At 35.4% G+C, this 19,361-nt stretch overlaps 2 protein-coding genes across 2 annotated transcripts; both read left to right on the forward strand.

The window, feature by feature from the left end:
* Positions 1–6,659: 6,659 nt before the first annotated feature.
* Positions 6,660–8,889, forward strand: LOC129299303 (uncharacterized). Its single transcript, XM_054937769.1, has 2 exons — positions 6,660–8,248; positions 8,325–8,889. Exons 1-2 carry the CDS (start codon positions 6,660–6,662, stop codon positions 8,887–8,889), a joined length of 2,154 nt encoding a protein of 717 aa, XP_054793744.1.
* LOC129299304 (uncharacterized) lies at positions 8,234–19,104 on the forward strand. The gene is given in 15 exon segments (XM_054937770.1): positions 8,234–8,248; positions 8,325–8,420; positions 9,466–9,637; positions 9,744–10,142; positions 10,258–10,472; positions 10,919–11,245; positions 11,376–11,586; positions 12,239–12,331; positions 12,441–12,532; positions 12,734–12,851; positions 13,029–13,114; positions 18,308–18,359; positions 18,433–18,502; positions 18,505–18,633; positions 18,636–19,104. Coding segments are annotated over 13 exon segments (2,115 nt in total). The 5' UTR covers positions 8,234–8,248; positions 8,325–8,420; positions 9,466–9,628; the 3' UTR covers positions 18,950–19,104.
* The last annotated feature ends 257 nt before the right edge of the window (positions 19,105–19,361 follow it).

A 19,361-nucleotide genomic window follows, 5' to 3' on the forward strand; every position in this document is an offset into this window, starting at 1 on the left:
AAACATTAATTCCTCAAATTTTAAATATGACTAGAATGACAACAATGTAGCATTAATGATGTAAAATTATTTGACCTGTAATTAATTATTAATTAATGGTCTTAAATCTTGTGTTCAATGTTAAAATAAGAAAAAAAAATTGACACAGAGCGATCACAAAATACATAATAACGAAGATCAATTAGAAAAAAACTGAAAACGTTGTACAAACTTCAACATCAACTTTAACCAAAAATAACAATGGGTTGAAGATCATTTCTGCTTTGATTTTTTTTTTTAAAGCACTGGCCACCCTATGTTGTCAAATGAAAAAAAAAATTTTAAATTATTTTTTTAAAGAGCAAAAAATAGATGGGATGGGTTGACTAGTTTAATTTTTTTTTGTTCATATTTGTTTATTGCTTCCGCCCCAAATCCACACGCGCTTTGGGTTTTTTTTCTCATAAAAGGTAAAATAACTATTAATCTTTATATAATTTTATTGTATTTTGCCACTCCACGCAAGGATAGACCCATATTAAAATAAATATTTGTTAAATTATATTTTAACAAAATTTTAGGATACCTAGTGTTATTAGAAAAAAAAATTAAAGATAAATTTGCACTTTAACCCTATATTATTAAACCATGTTAGAAGGCAATGCGCTCACACATAATACATGTAGGTAGATAACGGTGAAATAGATAACTTCTTGACAAAATGGGTTTTTAGCTTTTTGAAAAAATAATTTTAAAAAAATTTGCCCTATTTATTAATACATGATATCTAGTGCTCATCCCAAAAAAATTGATGAGAAAAATGATCTTTAGTCTAATAACAATCCGTGTTTCAAAATCCAAAATAAAATAAAGTGAGAATCTCACTTAGAGCCTCTATGGCATAAAATTTTGCATTTAGGACTAATACAATATGAAAACTTTCTACAAGCTCAATGGCCTTAAATGAAAATATATTTTAATGAAAAAAGACACATTTTCTCTTAAATATTTTGCTGTCAATTGTAGGACATTGTGGTGAGACTTTATGGACATTGTATTATACATTTACAGACGTTCTATTATTTTTTATCTTATGCAACTTGTACATTTTAAGTTATACAATTTCTACTAGACCAATTGTATATTATAGGATATTGTGTTATACATTCATGAACATATATTGTTCTTTCATCCTGTGCAACTTGTACATTTCAAGTTAAACTATTTCCATTAGACTAATTGTATATTATAAGATATTGTGTTGAGAATCTATAGACATTGTATTATGCATTCCTGGAGAGAGGGAGGGCAAATGCATCTTTTTTCATTAAAACATATTTTTCACTTGAAGACCCTTGGGCCTATAGACATTCTTTTGATTGTACTAGACCTCAATGCAATTTTTTGTGCTCTGAAGACCCTAAATGAGATTCTCCCTCAAATAAAATAGAGTATCTTAGTAATGGAACAAACCAAAAACATAAATAAAGAGACAAATTAGAAATAAGTAAAAACAATAAATAAGGATAGGTTAAAGGTCATTTTTGCCCATAAAATAAACACAGAAGTATACAAAATGACTTTAAATTCAACTATAGGTCATTTATATTCCTTAATCGTTAAGAATCTAGTTTTTATCACCTTGTTGTTAAGTCTATCCGTTTTTATTGTTAGTAGTGCTCACCTTTGAATTTTTTAATATTTTTTATTACAAAATATTTAAGTGGGTCTCACAATTCATTTTTAATACTCTCTCTCCTCTTTCTCTCCCTACTCTCCCTCTCTCTTTCTCTCTCATTCCCTCTCTGCAATTGCAATTAACAGGCAACATGAACAAAGAAACAAAACCATTTAGGGCAAAAAAACATACAAGCTAGAGGGCTATCATAAGAAAAGAAGATAACACAAAAAAAAAATGATTATTTACATCCAAACAATATTAACCATGGTACAAAATACCTACATCACTAATCAACCATGGCCATTGAGATAACAAATTAAAACCTTCCCTGATCATCTTCATCTTCTTGTTCCTCTCACTGCTCCACAAAATCAACTCAGAATCATTTTCCTTTAGCTTAAATGGTTTCAAGCCAGGCATATCATGCACCTAGCATAGCCTTCCTAGGTGATGCCATTTCATACTATGAAGTCATCCTTCTCATTAAAAGAGATATTTGCAACTTGATCATTTGCCTCCTCTTGTCTCACTCTTTTCGTTTCTCTCCCTCCCCCTCCTACTCTCTCTCACCCTCCCTCTCTTACTCTCCTCTCTCTTCTTCGTGTCGACTCATTAGAATGAAGGTAGCCATGAACTTAGATGATGCCTCGACTAGCATTCTTGTGATATAGAGGAACAAGAAGGTGGCCACGAACTTAATAATGATAGCTCTGTATAATGACTATGACTTGAGTTCACCCAGCTCGAACAAAGGTTTTAGTTAAACACAAGCAAATGTAGGACTTTGTTTTTAAGGGTGTTCGACCTCACAACAACCATGTGTATCTTTAGTGTCGAGCGTGTCTAAGGCAACGCAGTAAACTTTCCAAGGGTTGTCGAGAGAATTAAGATGGCATAAGGTTTCGGCTAGTCAATCCGGCGACACCTACAATAAGTGCCATGAATTGTTGTTGTGAGGCTTGTAGGTCCATGCTGAGAATTTGAGACAATTGGGCCACACACACTCAGTTTGGATGGTCATGTGGCTGCGCCGAGGCAAAGGACACGATTGGAGGATGTTGAGCGCATTGGTTAATATGGTTTTTTTCATGGCAACCTTAGCCTATATGGATCAAATAGTGGTTGGCAACGAAGACTGGTGAGGTTTTTGGTGTTCAACTATGAAGGGAAGACCGAGGCAAAGAAGAAGACATGTGACATGCAAATGTGGAGGAGAAAGAAGAGAGAGAAGGTGAGAATAAAAAATATTAAACAATTGTAAGACCTACTGATAATAAACAATTTGACATATTTAATGTAAAGGTAATGAAAAAGAGAATTTACAAATGATCCAAAATTGAGTTTAAGGTTAGTGAAAAACTTATATAATTAACCTTATATACTTAATGTGTTTGCTTCCAATTAAATCAAGACATGTGAATATTTTATATATTATTTATTTTATAATAAATTCTTGATATTAATTTTAGAAAAATTTGGTGAAAAGGACCTTATTAGAAGGAAAATGAGCCTCAAAGACCAAATGCAATTCAAGGAGTAAGGCTAATATTTTATTTATTAAACAATATGAACAAATGACCAAAATACTCCTCTCTTTAAACCAACAAAATTGAAGGGAAAAAAAACAACGATTGCTTGTTCAATATATGCACTTCAAGCCAGAAGCTTTGCAACCCAAGTCAAAAGCCTTGTGAAGATTTGTCAGAAGCCTTGCACCTTAAACCAGACGCTTTCACAACCAAAAACCTTGTGAAGCCTTGCACTCTAAGCTTAGAAGCTTGCACCAAGCTTCTAGCTTTAGGTGCAAGGCTTTTGGCTTGGGGTGTATGTGTTGAACAAGCAGTCTTTGTTTTTTTTTTTTCAAATTTTATTGGTTTAAAGAGAAGAGTATTTCTATCATTTGTTTATATTGTAAAATGAATAAAATATTAGTCTTAATTTTTGAATTGCATTTGGTCCTTAGGATCAATTTTTCTTTTAGTAAGATCCTTTTTATCAATTTTTCCTTAATCTTATTACCATATTTAGATTCACTTATTATGATTTGATTGGATATAAATATATTAAGTATATAAAAGTAAGTTTATAAATTTTACTCTTAAAGTTATTTGTGTATTTTTTTATTCAGGTTGAGGATAAAAGATGATCTTTAATTTAATAATGATTTAATAAAAATAGAGAATGGAGAATATAACCAAAAAAAAAAAAAAACAACGGCGACCTAGAAAAAATAAATACAGAACCAATAACCAAACCCAACAAAATTGCCAGACCCTAATCCTTCTCATTCTCCCTGCGAGTCTCAACTCGACGCCTCTCTTCTGACCGCACACTCTTCCGTTCGCTGTTGCTCGTTTCTGTGTCGTGATTGGGACCTCACCGGAATCCTCTCTCGTGTCCGTCGCCGTTGTGGGGGTTTGCCGTGGCTTCAAGTTTCAAGCTTTATTGTTGTTCTAGGCCAAAGTACGTCGTCTTCGCTGCTGCTGGTGTCGTTCTCGTCTCCTCGTCGGCATTCTCAAGCTTCACTGTCGTTCTCGTTCTAGGACAAGTCCCTCGTTCGTTGGCTTCAAGCTTCATCTTCAGAGTTCAACTTGTTCGCGCTCTTCAAGATTCCTTCAGAGTTCAACTCCATTCCAGTTTGCCACCTCCCTCCCACTCACTCCCCCATATTTCACTTATAATTTCTGCTGCAAATTACTTTTTGATAATAATAATTTTACTCTGCCCGATTGTTGTTTCGATAATAATAATTCCATTATGCTGTTGAATTTCAGTCTATAAGCTGACTCTTAACTGCTATGAAGATTTTATTCCCTGCAATTTGTGTTGGAACATGGATCTTTTCATCTTTAGGATTCTACAAAATGTTCATGTTTGTGTTTTTTAGTGTGTTGAAACTTGAAATTATTTTAGCCGGGAGATTAAAGTTATCTTAGACATTCAAGATGGATGAATGCCTTTTTATTTAAATGTTTCTTTTTACACAGTCAAATAAGAATATTTTTACACATTTTAATCGTCTGACTCCGGTTTCCTGGTTTGACCATGACCATTGAAGTGACCAGTGCTTTTAAGTTCCTTGCACGGAGCTTCTTTCCAATTTCCATTGCACAACAAATACTCTTCCAACCGGAATTTTCCCTTTCTGTCCCCCCCCCCCAACATCTATTAAGGATTTTCCTTTCCATTGCTCGAATACTATGTCTCTTGCTGTATTTATAAGTTGCTCAGCCTCACTCCCTCTCTAGTTCTCCTTCAACTTGCTTCTCCCTCCCTTGCTTTTTCTTCCGCCTCTTGCTTCTGGACTTGGTTGCTTTGTGGATTTGTTATTATTTCCTTGGATTAATTTGTTGCTTCGATTTGAAAGGCTTTATTCCCCTCTCCCTCATCTTGGCCCTCGGCTTTGATACTCTTTGTTTGCCTTGTAATGTGATCTAGTTTGCAGAGACACGTGGGCGAGCTCTAGTTAATTATTAGCACATTTGTAGGCTTGCTCCTTTTTTTCCTTCATGGTATGGACAGTGTAAAAACTGAGCATGTGTGGGGAATTAGAGAGACATGAATTAGACAGCATCCTCCTGTGGCCAAAGATAAAAAATTAGACAACATCCTCCAGTATATTGAAACATATGGGGACCACAACATTGTGACACTCTTGGTACTTAATGGATTAAAGGGACATGATTTACATGGCTACTTTGCATGAATAGATCAGATTACCATTTGATTTTGTTGGGAACTTGTTAATACAGTTTTAATGGTTGTGTAGTTTTCTTGTTTCTATTGCATTCTTTTGTCCTTTGCTTCTGAAAATTATTTAGGGACGAAAGAAATTATATTGCCACTCTGTTTTGCCTTAGCTAACTTGTTGAAAAGACAGTTAGATGATTCCATCCTTTTGAAAATTCATTCCTACTTTATAATAGTCACCTAGGTTGTGACATGGCTGATATGCAGAATCTGTCCTTCTTTGCTGTCATTGGAGATTTTACTAGGCTATTCAAGGAAGCATGATGTGTCTTGTACATGTGCGTCTGCGTCCAATATATTTTTTGGCTGATATGCGTGGTACTTCCAACACAGCTCCGACATGGACAGTTACGAGAGGATGCATGATGCTGCATTTTGAGTCATTTATTCTTTAAAGCTTTGAACCCTAAATCAAAATCCTAACCTGGTCCTTAAATGTCTTCTCCACTGAAAATGTTTTGGCATCGCGCCTCCACTTCTGTTGTCGGCCTTTCCACTATAAGAAACTATTTTGGCGTCCTTGTTCACTATTCTAGCGACCTCCTTGCTTCCTTCAGTCTTACTTTCTCTTCTCTCCCTCTCCCTTTCTGTTACGATTTGTTATTCATTCATTGGGCTATTTATTTTTAAAACTTAAGATTGCTTCTTTCTCTCACTCTCTCTTATGCTCGTGTTATACTAATTGGAAAGTGTTATATAATTTAGATTGAAAAGAGAGAGAAAGAGAGGAAAAAGAGAGAAAGGAAACAGAGAGATAGAAGAGCAAATCTGAATATGCAATTCTCATTAGAAATCTAAGTTTGAAATTAGGTAATCTATTGCCTCTTATTTGTAGTCATTATTCTCATTTGAATATATATCCTAGTCTATCCAAATTCTACTAATATAATAATAATAATAATCATAATCATGATGATGATGATGATAAATATCAAACCTATCTAAATTCTATTTAAATCATAGATCATCATCTTAATATATTTAAATAATCTAAACCTATTTAAATCCTAACATACCTAATTCTTTTCTTATTTATAATAATTATGTAACGGAAAGGAAGAAAAGAAAGAGCTCATCTGCACAATATTCACAATATTGGCTTTTTATTTCTTTTTTATTGTGGATTGTGTGTAGTCTTTGTCTCCTTTATTGTGATAGCATGTGCTGTACAATTTTATTATTTTACCCAACTATTTGCTTTTAGCATTATTTGATATGTTTTCTGTCTTTCTTTTTTACTTAGATATACATGGCTGGAACTAGTAGTTCAGGGAGTGTCAATTCTGCACGATACTGTTCTCCTAATGAGCTACAAAAAGATCGAACTCCTTTGTGGGGTTATGTGACTTTAGTAAATAGGAATAGAAAAGGGGAAAATATAACTGTAGGTGAAACTAGATATTGGAAGTGCAATTATTGCAATCGTGAATATAATGGCTCTTATTCTAGAGTTAAGTGGCACTTGTTAAAAATCTCTGGCAAAGGAATTGCTCTATGCTCAAAGGTTGATAATTATTGCTTAGCTGAGATGAAAAAATTGCAAAAAGATGCTGATGATAGAACAAAATCTAAGCAAGTGCCATTACCACCCCCAACTGTGGGCTTGTCTCCTTTAAGTCAAAGAGATAACATCCCTATTCAAAGTGAATATAATCCAGGGAAGAGGAGGGCTGTAAGTCCATTAGAAAGGGCCTTCAACCAAGGAGCTAGAGAAAATCTACATGCTGAAATTGCAAGAATGTTTTATACAGCTGGTTTGTCTCTTCATTTGGCATGCAATCCATTTTTTATTAGTTCATTTCAATATGCTGCTAATAATGTAATTCCTGGGTATAAACCTCCTAGTTATAATGCATTACTAGGCCCCTTGTTGCAAAAAGAAAGGGCTAACATAGAGAGGTTACTTGAACCAATCAAAGGGACTTGGAGTAATAAGGGGGTAAGCATAGTTACATATGGTTGGACGGATATACAAAGGAGGTCATTAATTAATGTTATGGCTGTATTTGATGGGGATGCTATGTTTTTGAAGGCAATTGATGGGTCGAAAGAACATAAAGATAGATTTTATATGGCTGAATTGATGCGTGAAGTTATTGAAGGAGTCAAGCCTCATAATGTTGTTCAAATAATTACTGATAATGCGGCTGTTTGCAAAGCTGCAGGTAAACTTATAGAGGCTGACTATCCCCGCATTTTTTGGACACCATGTGTTGTACATACACTTACTCTTGCATTGAAAAATATATGTGCAGCAAAAAACACAGAGGAAAATGGAATTCTGTATGATGAGTGTCATTGGATCAAGGTGGTTGAGGATGATGCAATGTTTATTAAAACTTTTATTATGAGCCATTCTATGAGATTGGCAATTTTTAATGAATTTGTGCCATTGAAGTTGCTTGCCATGGCTGAAACTAGATTTGCTTCAACAATCGGGATGTTCAAGAGACTTAAACTCATCAAAACTTGTCTTCGTACAATGGTTATAAGTGAAGCATGGAATACTTATAAAGAAGATGATGTTAAAAAGGCAGTTACAGTTAAAGACTTGGTTCTTAATGACTCTTGGTGGGAAAAGATTGATTACATACTTTCTTTCACAAGACCAATTTATGACTTGCTTCGGTTTGTTGATACAAATAAGCCTACACTTCATTTGATTTATGAAATGTGGAACTCAATGATAAAAGAAGTGAAGGAATCCATTTATAAGCATGAGAAGAAATTGCTATCTCAGCATTCAAGTTTTTATGAAGTTGTTTATGGGATCATTATTGACCATTGGACAAAGGGTTGCATGCCTCTTCATTATCTTGCTCATTCATTGAATCCTAGGTTAGTTATACTACAATGTTTGTCATTCATGATATTTTTAGATTTAATCTTAATATTTTTTTTTCACATGTTGTAGGTATTATACACCTCAATGGATTAATGGTGCATCTAATAGAGTTCCTCCCCACAGAGATGCTGAAATATCAAGAGAGAGAGTAAAGTGCTTTAATAGGTACTTTAATGATCCTGATGAAAGAAAGTTGGTCCTTCAAGAGTATTCGAAGTTTTGTCTATGTTCAGAATTTTATTCATCACCTGATTCCTTAGAAGATAGGTGGAATTTGGATCCTAAAGGGTGGTGGCTAAATTATGGTTCTTTCACCCCGATTCTTCAAAGACTTGCATTGAGACTTCTTGGTCAACCATGCTCGTCATCTTGCTGTGGAAGAAATTGGAGCACTTACTCTTTTATGCATTCATTGAAGAGGACCAAAATAACTCCAAAAAGAGCAGAAGACTTAGTATTTGTGCATAATAACCTTCGTCTTTTATCAATAAAGAATGAAAAGTATTCCACTGGACAAAGTAGAATGTGGGATGTCAATGGAAATACTTTGGAGCCATTTGATGGTGTTGATGGTCTTGGAGTTGAGCAAGAGCTTGTAGGAGAATCTAGTAATATCATTGAAGATGAGGAGTAATTTAAATTCATCCTCATCTATGACATTGACATTTTGAAATGTATTTGGTAACACTTATTTGTATTTTGTTTTGTCTTACCATTTATAACATTATGAAATTGTTAAAGTCACTTTTATTGGTTGAATTGTTACTTATGCGCACACAAATTTATTTACATATGTATAATTTTTTTTAAAAAATATATTCTTGTACCCATATTCAAAATTTTAAAAATTGTTGTATCCATCATAGCATGCTGTATCATACCTGATATTCATACTTGTATCAGTGCTTCTTAGGTCTTGATTAAGTGAGACACTTGCATAATCTTTTCTCATATATTTATTGCTCAATAAAATTCCTTGTTTCCATGCGCATTGCCATATCATGATCCAAAAACCTGTCTGCACCATAATCAAGCCAAAGAGAAGGTCCCCTTTGTAATTTCCATTTGCTTCCTGGTTGGAAGACAAAATGTCTTAAACTTAATGGTAAAGAGAAACAGAAGCCATTCCAACTCCCATTTAATGTTTTATTTCGAAATTTTCGACTCTTGTCCTAATGTGCTGACCCACTTATACTCTTTCCTTGTGTAGCCATACTACCTGTGAGATTGACGTGCTTAAAATCTCCGTCCAATTTATAACCTGAGAATGTGACTTGCTTCTCTCAAATGGGTTATCACAGTATCTGGTCCTGTGGGTGAATTATTGACAACCATATTTGCTTGGAGGACAAACTTTTTTCCTCCTAGTCTTCATGAAGCTTGTGAGTTTCTTGCACCATATGTTTGTATTTTGTGCTTCAGCAAAGTTTTGTTTACAATATTTATGCATAATTTTCCCTTTTGATTTGAATTTTGTGTTTTCCTGAGTTTTTTGCAGACGTGTTTGAACAAAGGTGGGGGATTCCCCTTCCCGCCATGTCATATGCTGAATTTTGTGGGCTTAGGATCTTATTGGATTGCCCACTTGACCTCTCAGCTCTCACAGTGTTCTCTCCTGTACCTACTGGGTTTATAGCATTGCCCTGCAAAGAAAGCAGCAACTCTCAAGCCTTTTCTTCTCTAGGCTTAGAAGATGGGTCTCACAAGAGGCTCAAAATGGAAAAGCCCCTTGATGCCAATGATTTAATTTTTGCAGAACCTTGGTACAAGTCTGTTAAAGATTTACATCTTTGGAACTGGTGTTCCATTGATGTTATATTGATCTCAAGACCTATGGGTATACTGGGATTGCCTTTTCTTACTCGAATGAAGGGTTTTTCAGCAAAGGTACCCACATTGATGTTCTCCATTCACATTGAAATGTTAATTTTTAAATGATCTCATTTTTGTTGTACTCTATTACCAAATTCTGCTTGCTTAGTCACTCATTTACATTTGGTAGATTTATGTAACTGAAGTATCAGCAAGATTGGGCCAGCTTATGATGGAGGATCTTGTATCAATGCATGCAGAGTTAAGGCAGTTTTATGGACCCGAGGAATCTAACTTCCCTTCATGGATGGGGCAGGAAGGGCTTGAAATGCTTCATTCTGAGTTGAGAGAAATAATTTTGGGCAAAGATGGAGAAGAACTAGGTGGTTGGATGCCATTATACAGGTAGTCTAATCTATCCTTTAGTTATTTATGATGCATTTATCATGCATTATATACGTGACATTGAAGGCAATATGTTTGACTTAACTGACTATCGTATGAACTAGATACTGTTCAATTTTTGGCTTACTGTTAGTTACTGTCTCAACTGTCATTTGAATCTTAGCAGCCGGAGCTTGGTTATTGAAAATGAGTCGAAAATCACTCCCTCTCTATCTGGGGGAAGATGAAAGTTAACTCTCGTCTCTTTATCCCTCAGTTATTTTCCTTTGGTATTGCTCAATTGTTATAGGTAGTCAAATTCTATCCGCATACATGCTGCTTGTTAGTGTAGTTATTATGTTGGTTCTTACACTCTCATCCTAATGTTGTTGGTTATTTTCACTTTATTCATTGATGACGAGTATGCAAACTTTAGTTATTCTGGCTATAATTTGGAAATTTCTCAGTGAGGCAGATGTGAAGGATTGCATATTGAAGGTTCAGACACTTAAATATGCAGAAGAAGCCTGCTACAATGGCATATTGATTATAAAGGCATTGAGCTCTGGTGTAGAATTTGGTAGTTGTAACTGGATTTTAAGGGGTCCAAAGGGGGACGTAGGCTATATTTCAAGCTCCAGCTTCAACTCTGCTCATGCAATGAATTTTGATTTCCATAGTCTACAAGGGACTCGCATGTTAATTTATTCAGATTTCTCATCCTTGAGTATCACACAAGATGAGGATGACAATAGTTCCTCTAAACGATCTGTTAATGACTCATTATTTCTCAGGTATGGTTTTAACAATTCGTTCTTGAGTTTCCAAATCTTATCCAGGCATTTCAAGTATTGCATTTCTGTAATTAAAGTGTCATCTCGCAGTCAAGGTGATGAAAATTTGTCATTAAATTTACTTTGACAGTGATCACAATAGCATCTCTGTAGAACAAGCAGAATGCTTCCTCAACTCTGATGAAAATTTAGAAGAAAAGGAAAAGCTGGTTTTCATATCATCCTGTGCTATGGAGTGTGTCAAAGGTGGTGGATCAGTACTAATTCCTGTTAGTCAAATTGGAACTTTTCTGCTGCTTTTGGAGCGCCTGATAGCTTTGCTAGAATCTTCAGCAATGGAGGTACATATTCTTCTTTTGAATGTTTTACTATTGAAAGTTGTCAAGATCCTAATACGCCGCCAAAATATACATGGTGATTGTCTTTGCTAGGCCTTTCTATGAAGTTTCTTCTCCTCTACCTTAAGACTGCATACCGATGGCTTGAACAACCCTGGGCAAGCTGACTGTGTTCAGCGGCTGTCTTGGTTGCTTTTCAACTTTTGTAACACTAACCCTGTAGAGTTTTCAATTAACATACTACATTTTTTCTGTAATTTTGGGGCTAACAAGTTCAGACCCATGTCCCTCGTTATTTTTACTGGTTTTATTCACCTTTTCATGTTATTTGCTGCTTTGTCAATGGGAAATCAAAGTCGCATCAATAATTTTGTCTAGTGAACTTAGATAGCATTGGTTTATGGTTTGTAAAGTTTCATAAATATTGTGCAATCATTTCCGTAGTTAGAGATGAGAACCATTCAAGCACTTGTATCGTTTAACTTTTTGGTTGTTGGTCCTTGTCATGATGTCAAAGTTTTTTTATCAAGTGGTCAAGAGTCTGGCCCTGTCATCACTATTCCTCATAATTAAATTAAATTTCAATGTAACATAGGCATGTACACATCCACTCTTAAAACCACGCTTGTTAAGTTACTAATTTATTTGTTTGCAGGTTCCAATTTATATAATTTCTTCTGTGGCGGAGGAATTACTTGCAGTCCTTAATATCATACCAGAATGGCTCTGCAAACAACGACAAGAAAGGGTAAGATAAGACACGAATTTGTAAACGTTTCACTTGTATACAGTTTTTTAAAACATATTTGTTTGTAGTTACTCACAGAATTTGATGTTTAAATGACTTGGTGATGCAGCTGTTTGCTGGGGAACCATTGTTTTTGCATGCTGATCTGATAAAACAGAAGAGGCTTCATGTGGTTCCAGCTATTTATTCACATAAACTCCTGTAAGTTTTTCCTTGCCCCTTCCTCTGTTTTTGGGGTCAACTACTCATCAATCTGTAGTGATTTTGTCCTTCCTAGGCCCAAAAACCATGCTGGTTTTTTTATTTTCAACATCTTCTGGGAAAAGAACACATTCTGAGTTATTGTCAGTAATTTCAAAGTTCACGAAAAGGGCTTGAAAGAAACTGATGGTTTGTAATTAGAATGAATTGGCAGGAACCGTGTATTGTATTTTCTCCTCATTGGAGTCTGCGCCTTGGTCCTGTTGTTCATTTGCTTCGATGTTGGAGTGGGGATCCAAAATCTTTACTTATCCTTGAGGTACTATTGCGTTACATTGCACATTACATAATTTTATTGCCTTTTGTGAAGTTTGTTTGCAGTCTTTCTTTTTCCTCTATGAATAAAATTTGATATATTTATGCACCTTGAACGCGTAGATTTTCTGTGATGCAACCTGGACAAAGGTGCCTAATGTTGAATTTTTATTGTTTGCAGGATGTTCTGAATCCTGAACTAGCACTTCTACCTTTCAAGCCAATTGCAATGAAGGTTCTTCAATGTGCGTTTCCCTCTGGAATAGAGTAGGTTTCCCTTTCCCCTACCTATATGTCATCCAGTATGAAACTCAATTTGTGCTTGTTCTTTTTATTTGGACAAATGAAGATTTTTTTGGGTGGAAAGAAGGTAGCCATGGAGGTTTTAAACTGAAACAAAGCTGTTCAATATCTGTGTGTCAGAAATAGAAACTCCCTTGAAACAACCATGTGCAGAGCCTCTAAACAAAGCTAGAAACTCAATCTTATAAAATATTTGAGGATGTTGGGAGTCCAAAACCTGTGTTTATGGATGTTCAATTACAGCTTCCTACTACTAGAAGAGTAGGTGGCTGTTCATCACTAGCCTCGTTTTTTTCTCTTGGGTTTGGGCCCTCGTATCCTAGGTTGCACAAATACGGGTATGAGTATCGGATACGATATGGCGATACGGCAAATTTTAAAAATTTTAGGATACGGGTATGGGGATATGTGAATTTTTTTATATAAATGTAAATAACTATTCAATTATTTAAAGTGCATAGCAATTCAACCAAATACAAAGTGACCAAAGTGACATTTTTTTTTTGTAGCTCATTCATAGAAGAATAACGAGCTGTTCCCCCAGAATTATTAGTTGCAGCCATATCTAATTAAACAAAAAAAAAAAGGAAAAAACAAATTGAAATAAACTAAAACAACACAGGACCAGAACCATTGAGAATCATAGTCAAACGAAGTCTAAAATAAACAAAGTGAGCAACAAGTTCTGTGCATATGGAGAGCAAGATATTAAATTAATAATATAAATAATAGTCGAACTTTGAAAAAAGCAGCAACATAATAAAATAATAATATGCTTCAGTTTCAGGCTATCATAGTAGGCAGAGAAGACGAGTGAGATATTTTAACAAGAACTCGAAGGTAGAGAAGAGAGAAGACGAGACGAGTAAAGGACGAGAGCCTTTATTGGACCGACGAGCTGAGCAACCACAGAAGACAGAATGAGATGCGACTTGTGAGGTGAGAATGGATGGGTTCATGACAGCACAAACAAGAAGGCATGGATAGGGATGAGAGCGACGAACGAGACGAGGGAGAGATTGCAGGATCCGAAAACATTTGAACTGCTGAATGGTTTGCGCATTAGGGATTTAGTTAAATTTTTTACGCAAAATGCAGTGTCCCGCGTAGAAGTTGTGTCCGCTGTGTCAAAGCCGTGTTGCCAAAAAAAAAAAAAAACTTGTCAGACACGGACGTACTCGCATGGAGTGAGTGTCTGTGTCCAGTATGTATCGGGCACGGATACGCACCAAAATTGGCGTATCCGTGCTTCCTTGTATCTTGTTACCCTTTGCTTCATTGGAGGGCAAAGATATGCCTTAAAAATCTGTAACATCATTGATAGGAAAAAGGTTGAAGAAGTAGGATAGAAGAGAGATATAAGATAGAGTTTGAGAAGAAGAGGAGGACAATTCAGAAAAGAATGAAGGAACAGATAAAATAGAGAGAAAATTGAGAGAGAGAATCAGGTTTCTGAATGATATATTTTATTATGATATCAGCCTAATTACAATTGAGAGAAACCTAGTATTTATAGGCTTTAGGTGCAGAAAAGTCAAAAAAAACAACAAATGACCTAACTTCCCTTTAATAACTACCACTACCTAAATAACACATGGTTTTATTATTTTATATATCAATACCCCCTTTTAACAGCCCTTGTCCTCAAAGGTTTGGAACTTGAAAATTTGGAAACTGTTTTTGAAAGTTGGACAAGGACATCCAGCTTGCTTCCTCATCTGGCTTAACTTGCTACTGTACGAACACTTCAGTAATAACCCTTCCCTTGTGTCTTCCTACCCTCTTGTTCAAGATCACTTGCGTAATAAGGGTAGCTGGAACTTTTGGCCAATTTTCAGGGGGATGCCTCTGTTTGACAGATGGATTTGGACATAATTTCAACAGCGAAACATGGAAGGTTGGGTGAATTCTGTAGGTGGGAGGAAGTTCTAACTTGTATGCAACATTCCCTATCCTTTCCACCACTCTATATGGCCCAAAATACCTTGGTGCCAACTCCTGTGTCCTCCTAGAGGCTGCTGAAATCTGTCTATAAGGCTGCAACTTGAGAAAAACCCATTGTCCAACCTCAAATTCATGATAAGACCTCTTTAAATCAGCCCTTTGTTTCATTCGGTTTATTGCTCTGTTAAGATGATACTTCAAAACATTTATCATACAGTCTCTTGCTGCAAAACTCCAGTCTACAGCTTCAACCACAGCTTCTTTAGGTAGATATGGAGCATATATTGGTGGTTTTTGTGCATAAAGTAATTCATAGCGTGTTGCCTTGGTTGAAGTGTGGAAAGTTGTATTGTACTGCCATTCTGCCAAGTGTAACCACTTACTCCACTCCTTAGGAGTTTCCCAACATATACATCTAAGATATGTTTCCAAGCAACTATTCAACACCTTAGATTGTCCATCACTTTGAGGATGGTAGGATGAAGTAAGCTTATGCTCTACTGTGATCACTTTCAAAAATTCTTTCAGAAATTACTGATAAAAATTGGATCCCTATCACTGATGATCTCACCAGGAGTCCCATGTAGCTTGTATATATGATCCATAAAATGTTGACTCGAGGTAGCTGCTGAAAAGGGATGAAAAAGGGCCAAAAAGTGAGCATATTTGCTCATTCTTTCCACAATAACCCATATTACCTCGTTACCCCAGATTTAGGCAGCCTTTCAATAAAATCCATTGCTATGTTCTCCCAAACTCTTTTAGGAATGGGTAATGGTTGCAATAAACCAGGGGTAGCTGCTGTCTCATACTTGCAACGAGCACACGTATCACATCCTCTTACAAAATCTTGAATATCCTTAATGCATTCCCTTCCACCAAAACAACCCTTGAACCCTTTGATAGGTAGCATGCACCCCGGAGTGGCCTCCTTGTGGACTAGAATGCAATCACTCAAGGATTGTTGCTTAACAGCTGTAACATCACTGACCACTAACTTCCCTTTTCGTCTTAACAATTGTCCATCCCGCACATACTTGCCAATAGCACCTCCTTTTGCTGCAACTCAGAAATTACAGCCTTCAAATCAGCATCAGCATCTCAACTCTCCTTAATTTTCTGAAGCAATTTAGGAGAAGTGGTATCAAGTGCCATTGTAACAATTGAGGCCCATGCAACCTTGATAGGTGTCTTTTTATCCATAGACGCATCAAGTCGCTCATAGGTGTCTCATGAGTGGGTCTGGATTGCTGCTTCAAGGCTTCAACATACTCCACCCAGGTCAGAGTGAAACCAAACCAATTCTTCTCCATAGCCGTGTGCCATGACCAAACTATTTTGTCCAAACAAACAGATGCCATCTTGACTTTCTCGTTTTCAAGCTTGTTGTCAAGGTCGAAGTATCTCTCACATCTCATGATCCAACCCAACGCATCGAGCCGAGAAAATATGGGAAAGTCCATTTTTGTGAACTGGGTAGGTTGTTGGTAATCTTCTTTATGCCTCGGATCTTCTTTGCGAAAACATTGATGCCCATTTGGTCTTCTCTGTTTCGACGACCATGGGTAGTAGACTCGTCATCCCTTTCATGCATCAAAGACTGAATTTTTGTGAGATACTCGTGACTTGGTCACTAAGCGTGTCAACAGAGTCAAGTTTGGTGAGTCTTTGTTCTATTTTGTACAGTCTTTCTTCCATCTTTTGTTGGGTTTGGTTACGGGTCTTCACCATATGCCATCAGATGATAGAAAAAGAAAGGAAAAGTGGCTAGGGAACGAGTGCTCTGGTACACTGATAGGAAAAAGGTTGAAGAAGTAGGATAGAAGAGAGATATAAGATAAGTTTGAAAAGAAGAGGAAGAGAATTTAGAAAAGAATGAAGGAACAGAGAAAATTGAGAGAGAGAATCAGGTTTCTGAATGATACGTTTTATTATGATATCACTTTAATTACAATTAAGAGAAACCTAGTATTTATAGGCTTTGGGTGTAGAAAAGTCAAACAAAACAACAAATGACCTAACTTCTCTTTAATAACTACCACACCAAATAACACATGGTTTTTATTATTTGACATATCAATCACTCTTCGAGCTTTAGTTGAGATTGCTAGAGGTCCGCTAAAGAGTTAGCGCTGATGTGTTCACCCAAAAAAAAAATAAATAAATTTCATTTGCATATTTCTTATTCTTCTTAGTTATTTTGCAACTCCACTTAAGCCTTCCAGGTTGTTATCCCAACCTGCAAAAATAAACAATGATTTGCAGCAATAACAGTATGTGACTGCATTTAGTATCTCATTAATATTAAAAATGCAATGTTTATGATGTCATCATTTTCTATTATATATAGATATATATTTATTTATCTTGAGATATGATAGGATCTTAGATAGGTAGAAGGAAGTGAGGAAGATAAATTTCTATTAATGTCTGAAATAAGATCTAACTTTAGGATATTAATAAGAGAACAAAGAATTGATAAAAGAAAATAGAAGAAATAAATTTATCAAGATGATATGGAACAAAATCTCGTTTTATACTTTTCTCGATAGCCATGCATAGGAGAGTCTCCTAAGGGCCAAAAGTTTTAATGTCTGTTTTATTCAGGATATGCCTACTTCTGAGTTGCTAAGCATAATTATAATGCTAAATACAATTTAAAAAATGAATAAAATCTAAATAACTAAGATAATTAAATAAAAACTGAATAAAATCTCCTAAAAATCTATATTTGGATAAAATAGTGAATAAAATCTAAGAAATAAATATCTAAATAAAGTCTAAATAACTATATATCTGGATAAATATCTAAATAAAATCTACATAACTAAATATCTAAATGTAATCTACATAATATTATTAAATGGAAAATATCTAAAATAAATTAAAAATAATATTTATTTTTAATGTCTTTAACTTCTCAAATTATTCATTCTCTCTCCATAATTGGTACTCTATCAAGGTACAAGTATCATTTTTAATCCATTAAATCAAATTTTCCTTTCCATTCCAATTTATCTGTGCTCCAAATGAGATATTTTTTAATGGGCCTCGTGGCACTATCGATGAGTAACATTTTTCCAAGAAGAGGGTGGACCTGTCTTGCTTGCACCCTTTTTTTTTTTTAAAAACAATCCTTGTGTGTGTTTGAACGTCTAGGTTTAATGTCTGCCAAAAAATTTGATCATAGTATTCTCTTGGATGACTTTGTAGGTTGCAGAAAGTACTACCTTTGTTGAAGATATTGCAGCCAAAGATAGTTCTGGTGATTTTATACAACTTGCGTGTATGCATTTCATATTGACCTTACTTTCTTTTGACTCCTATTTTTTATGTAGTTTCCTGAGGATTTAGGGTCACAGGTCAGTTTTTCAAGTGCAAGCTCATTCACATTTTCTCATTACACTGAAGGCAAACTCTGAGAGTACCATGCCAAAAAGACAACAGAGAGTTAAAAATTGCAACAGACTTGGCTTCTCAGTTCCAATGGAAGAAGTTGAAGAAAGAAGACATCAATATCTCGAGATTAAAGGGGGAGTTATTCTGGAAAATGCTAAGCATCACTTGTTTTTGCAAAACCAAGAAGAAAATTCGTCAAAAAGTAGGCCTCTGCTTCATTGGGGTTCACCTGATATGGGAAGGCTTTTGACAGCATTATCAAAGTTGGGCATTAATGCAACTCTGGAACATGTTACAAGTAATACAGAACCACATAGTACCTGTGTTCTTCATGTGCAGGAACCTCACAGAGCTTCAATAGAGTTTGGAGCAACCCGTACTGTTATTACTGCTGCAAATGAGGATGGGGCTCCCCTAATTTTTGAAGCTATAGATAGCATTATGGATGGCGTTTGAATTAGTGACCTTTATTTCTTTGATGTTTTCACAGATTTTTTTTTTCACGGTGACTAAAGTCAATCATGGTTTTGTGATTGCTCTTTGATTAACATTGGGATTATCATCTAATTGAAACAAAAGGTTTGTTATGGAATATATATGGTAGTTCATAATGGTGCATTGTCACTAGGAGTGAAAATAGGATAGGCTAGATTAGGCTTTGATCAAATAGATACGAGATCGTGAGTGCAAATTTGCCATAAATTATTTGCTGCTATTCCAATGAAAACAGAAGGCTTGCTTTTCGATGATGGGGAAGAACTTAGTGGAAAATGCTGACTTCTTAGAAGGAAAGGTAGAATATAAAATATACGGTAAATATTTTTAAAATAAACGAATAATTTAATCTTTAAACGGTCACTCTTGATTT

This window comes from Prosopis cineraria, unplaced genomic scaffold, assembly GCF_029017545.1.
Source record: "Prosopis cineraria cultivar Desert tree isolate PC_DT_omini unplaced genomic scaffold, ASM2901754v1 PC1113, whole genome shotgun sequence".
Classification (NCBI taxonomy): domain Eukaryota; kingdom Viridiplantae; phylum Streptophyta; class Magnoliopsida; order Fabales; family Fabaceae; genus Prosopis; species Prosopis cineraria.

Excerpts from the sequence above, each read along its gene's own strand:
- LOC129299303 (XM_054937769.1), top strand. The coding sequence starts at position 6,660 with ATGGCTGGAACTAGTAGTTCAGGGAGTGTCAATTCTGCACGATACTGT. Across the intron at positions 8,249-8,324 it reads GCTCATTCATTGAATCCTAG|GTATTATACACCTCAATGGA; the intron begins GTTAGTTATACT and ends CACATGTTGTAG.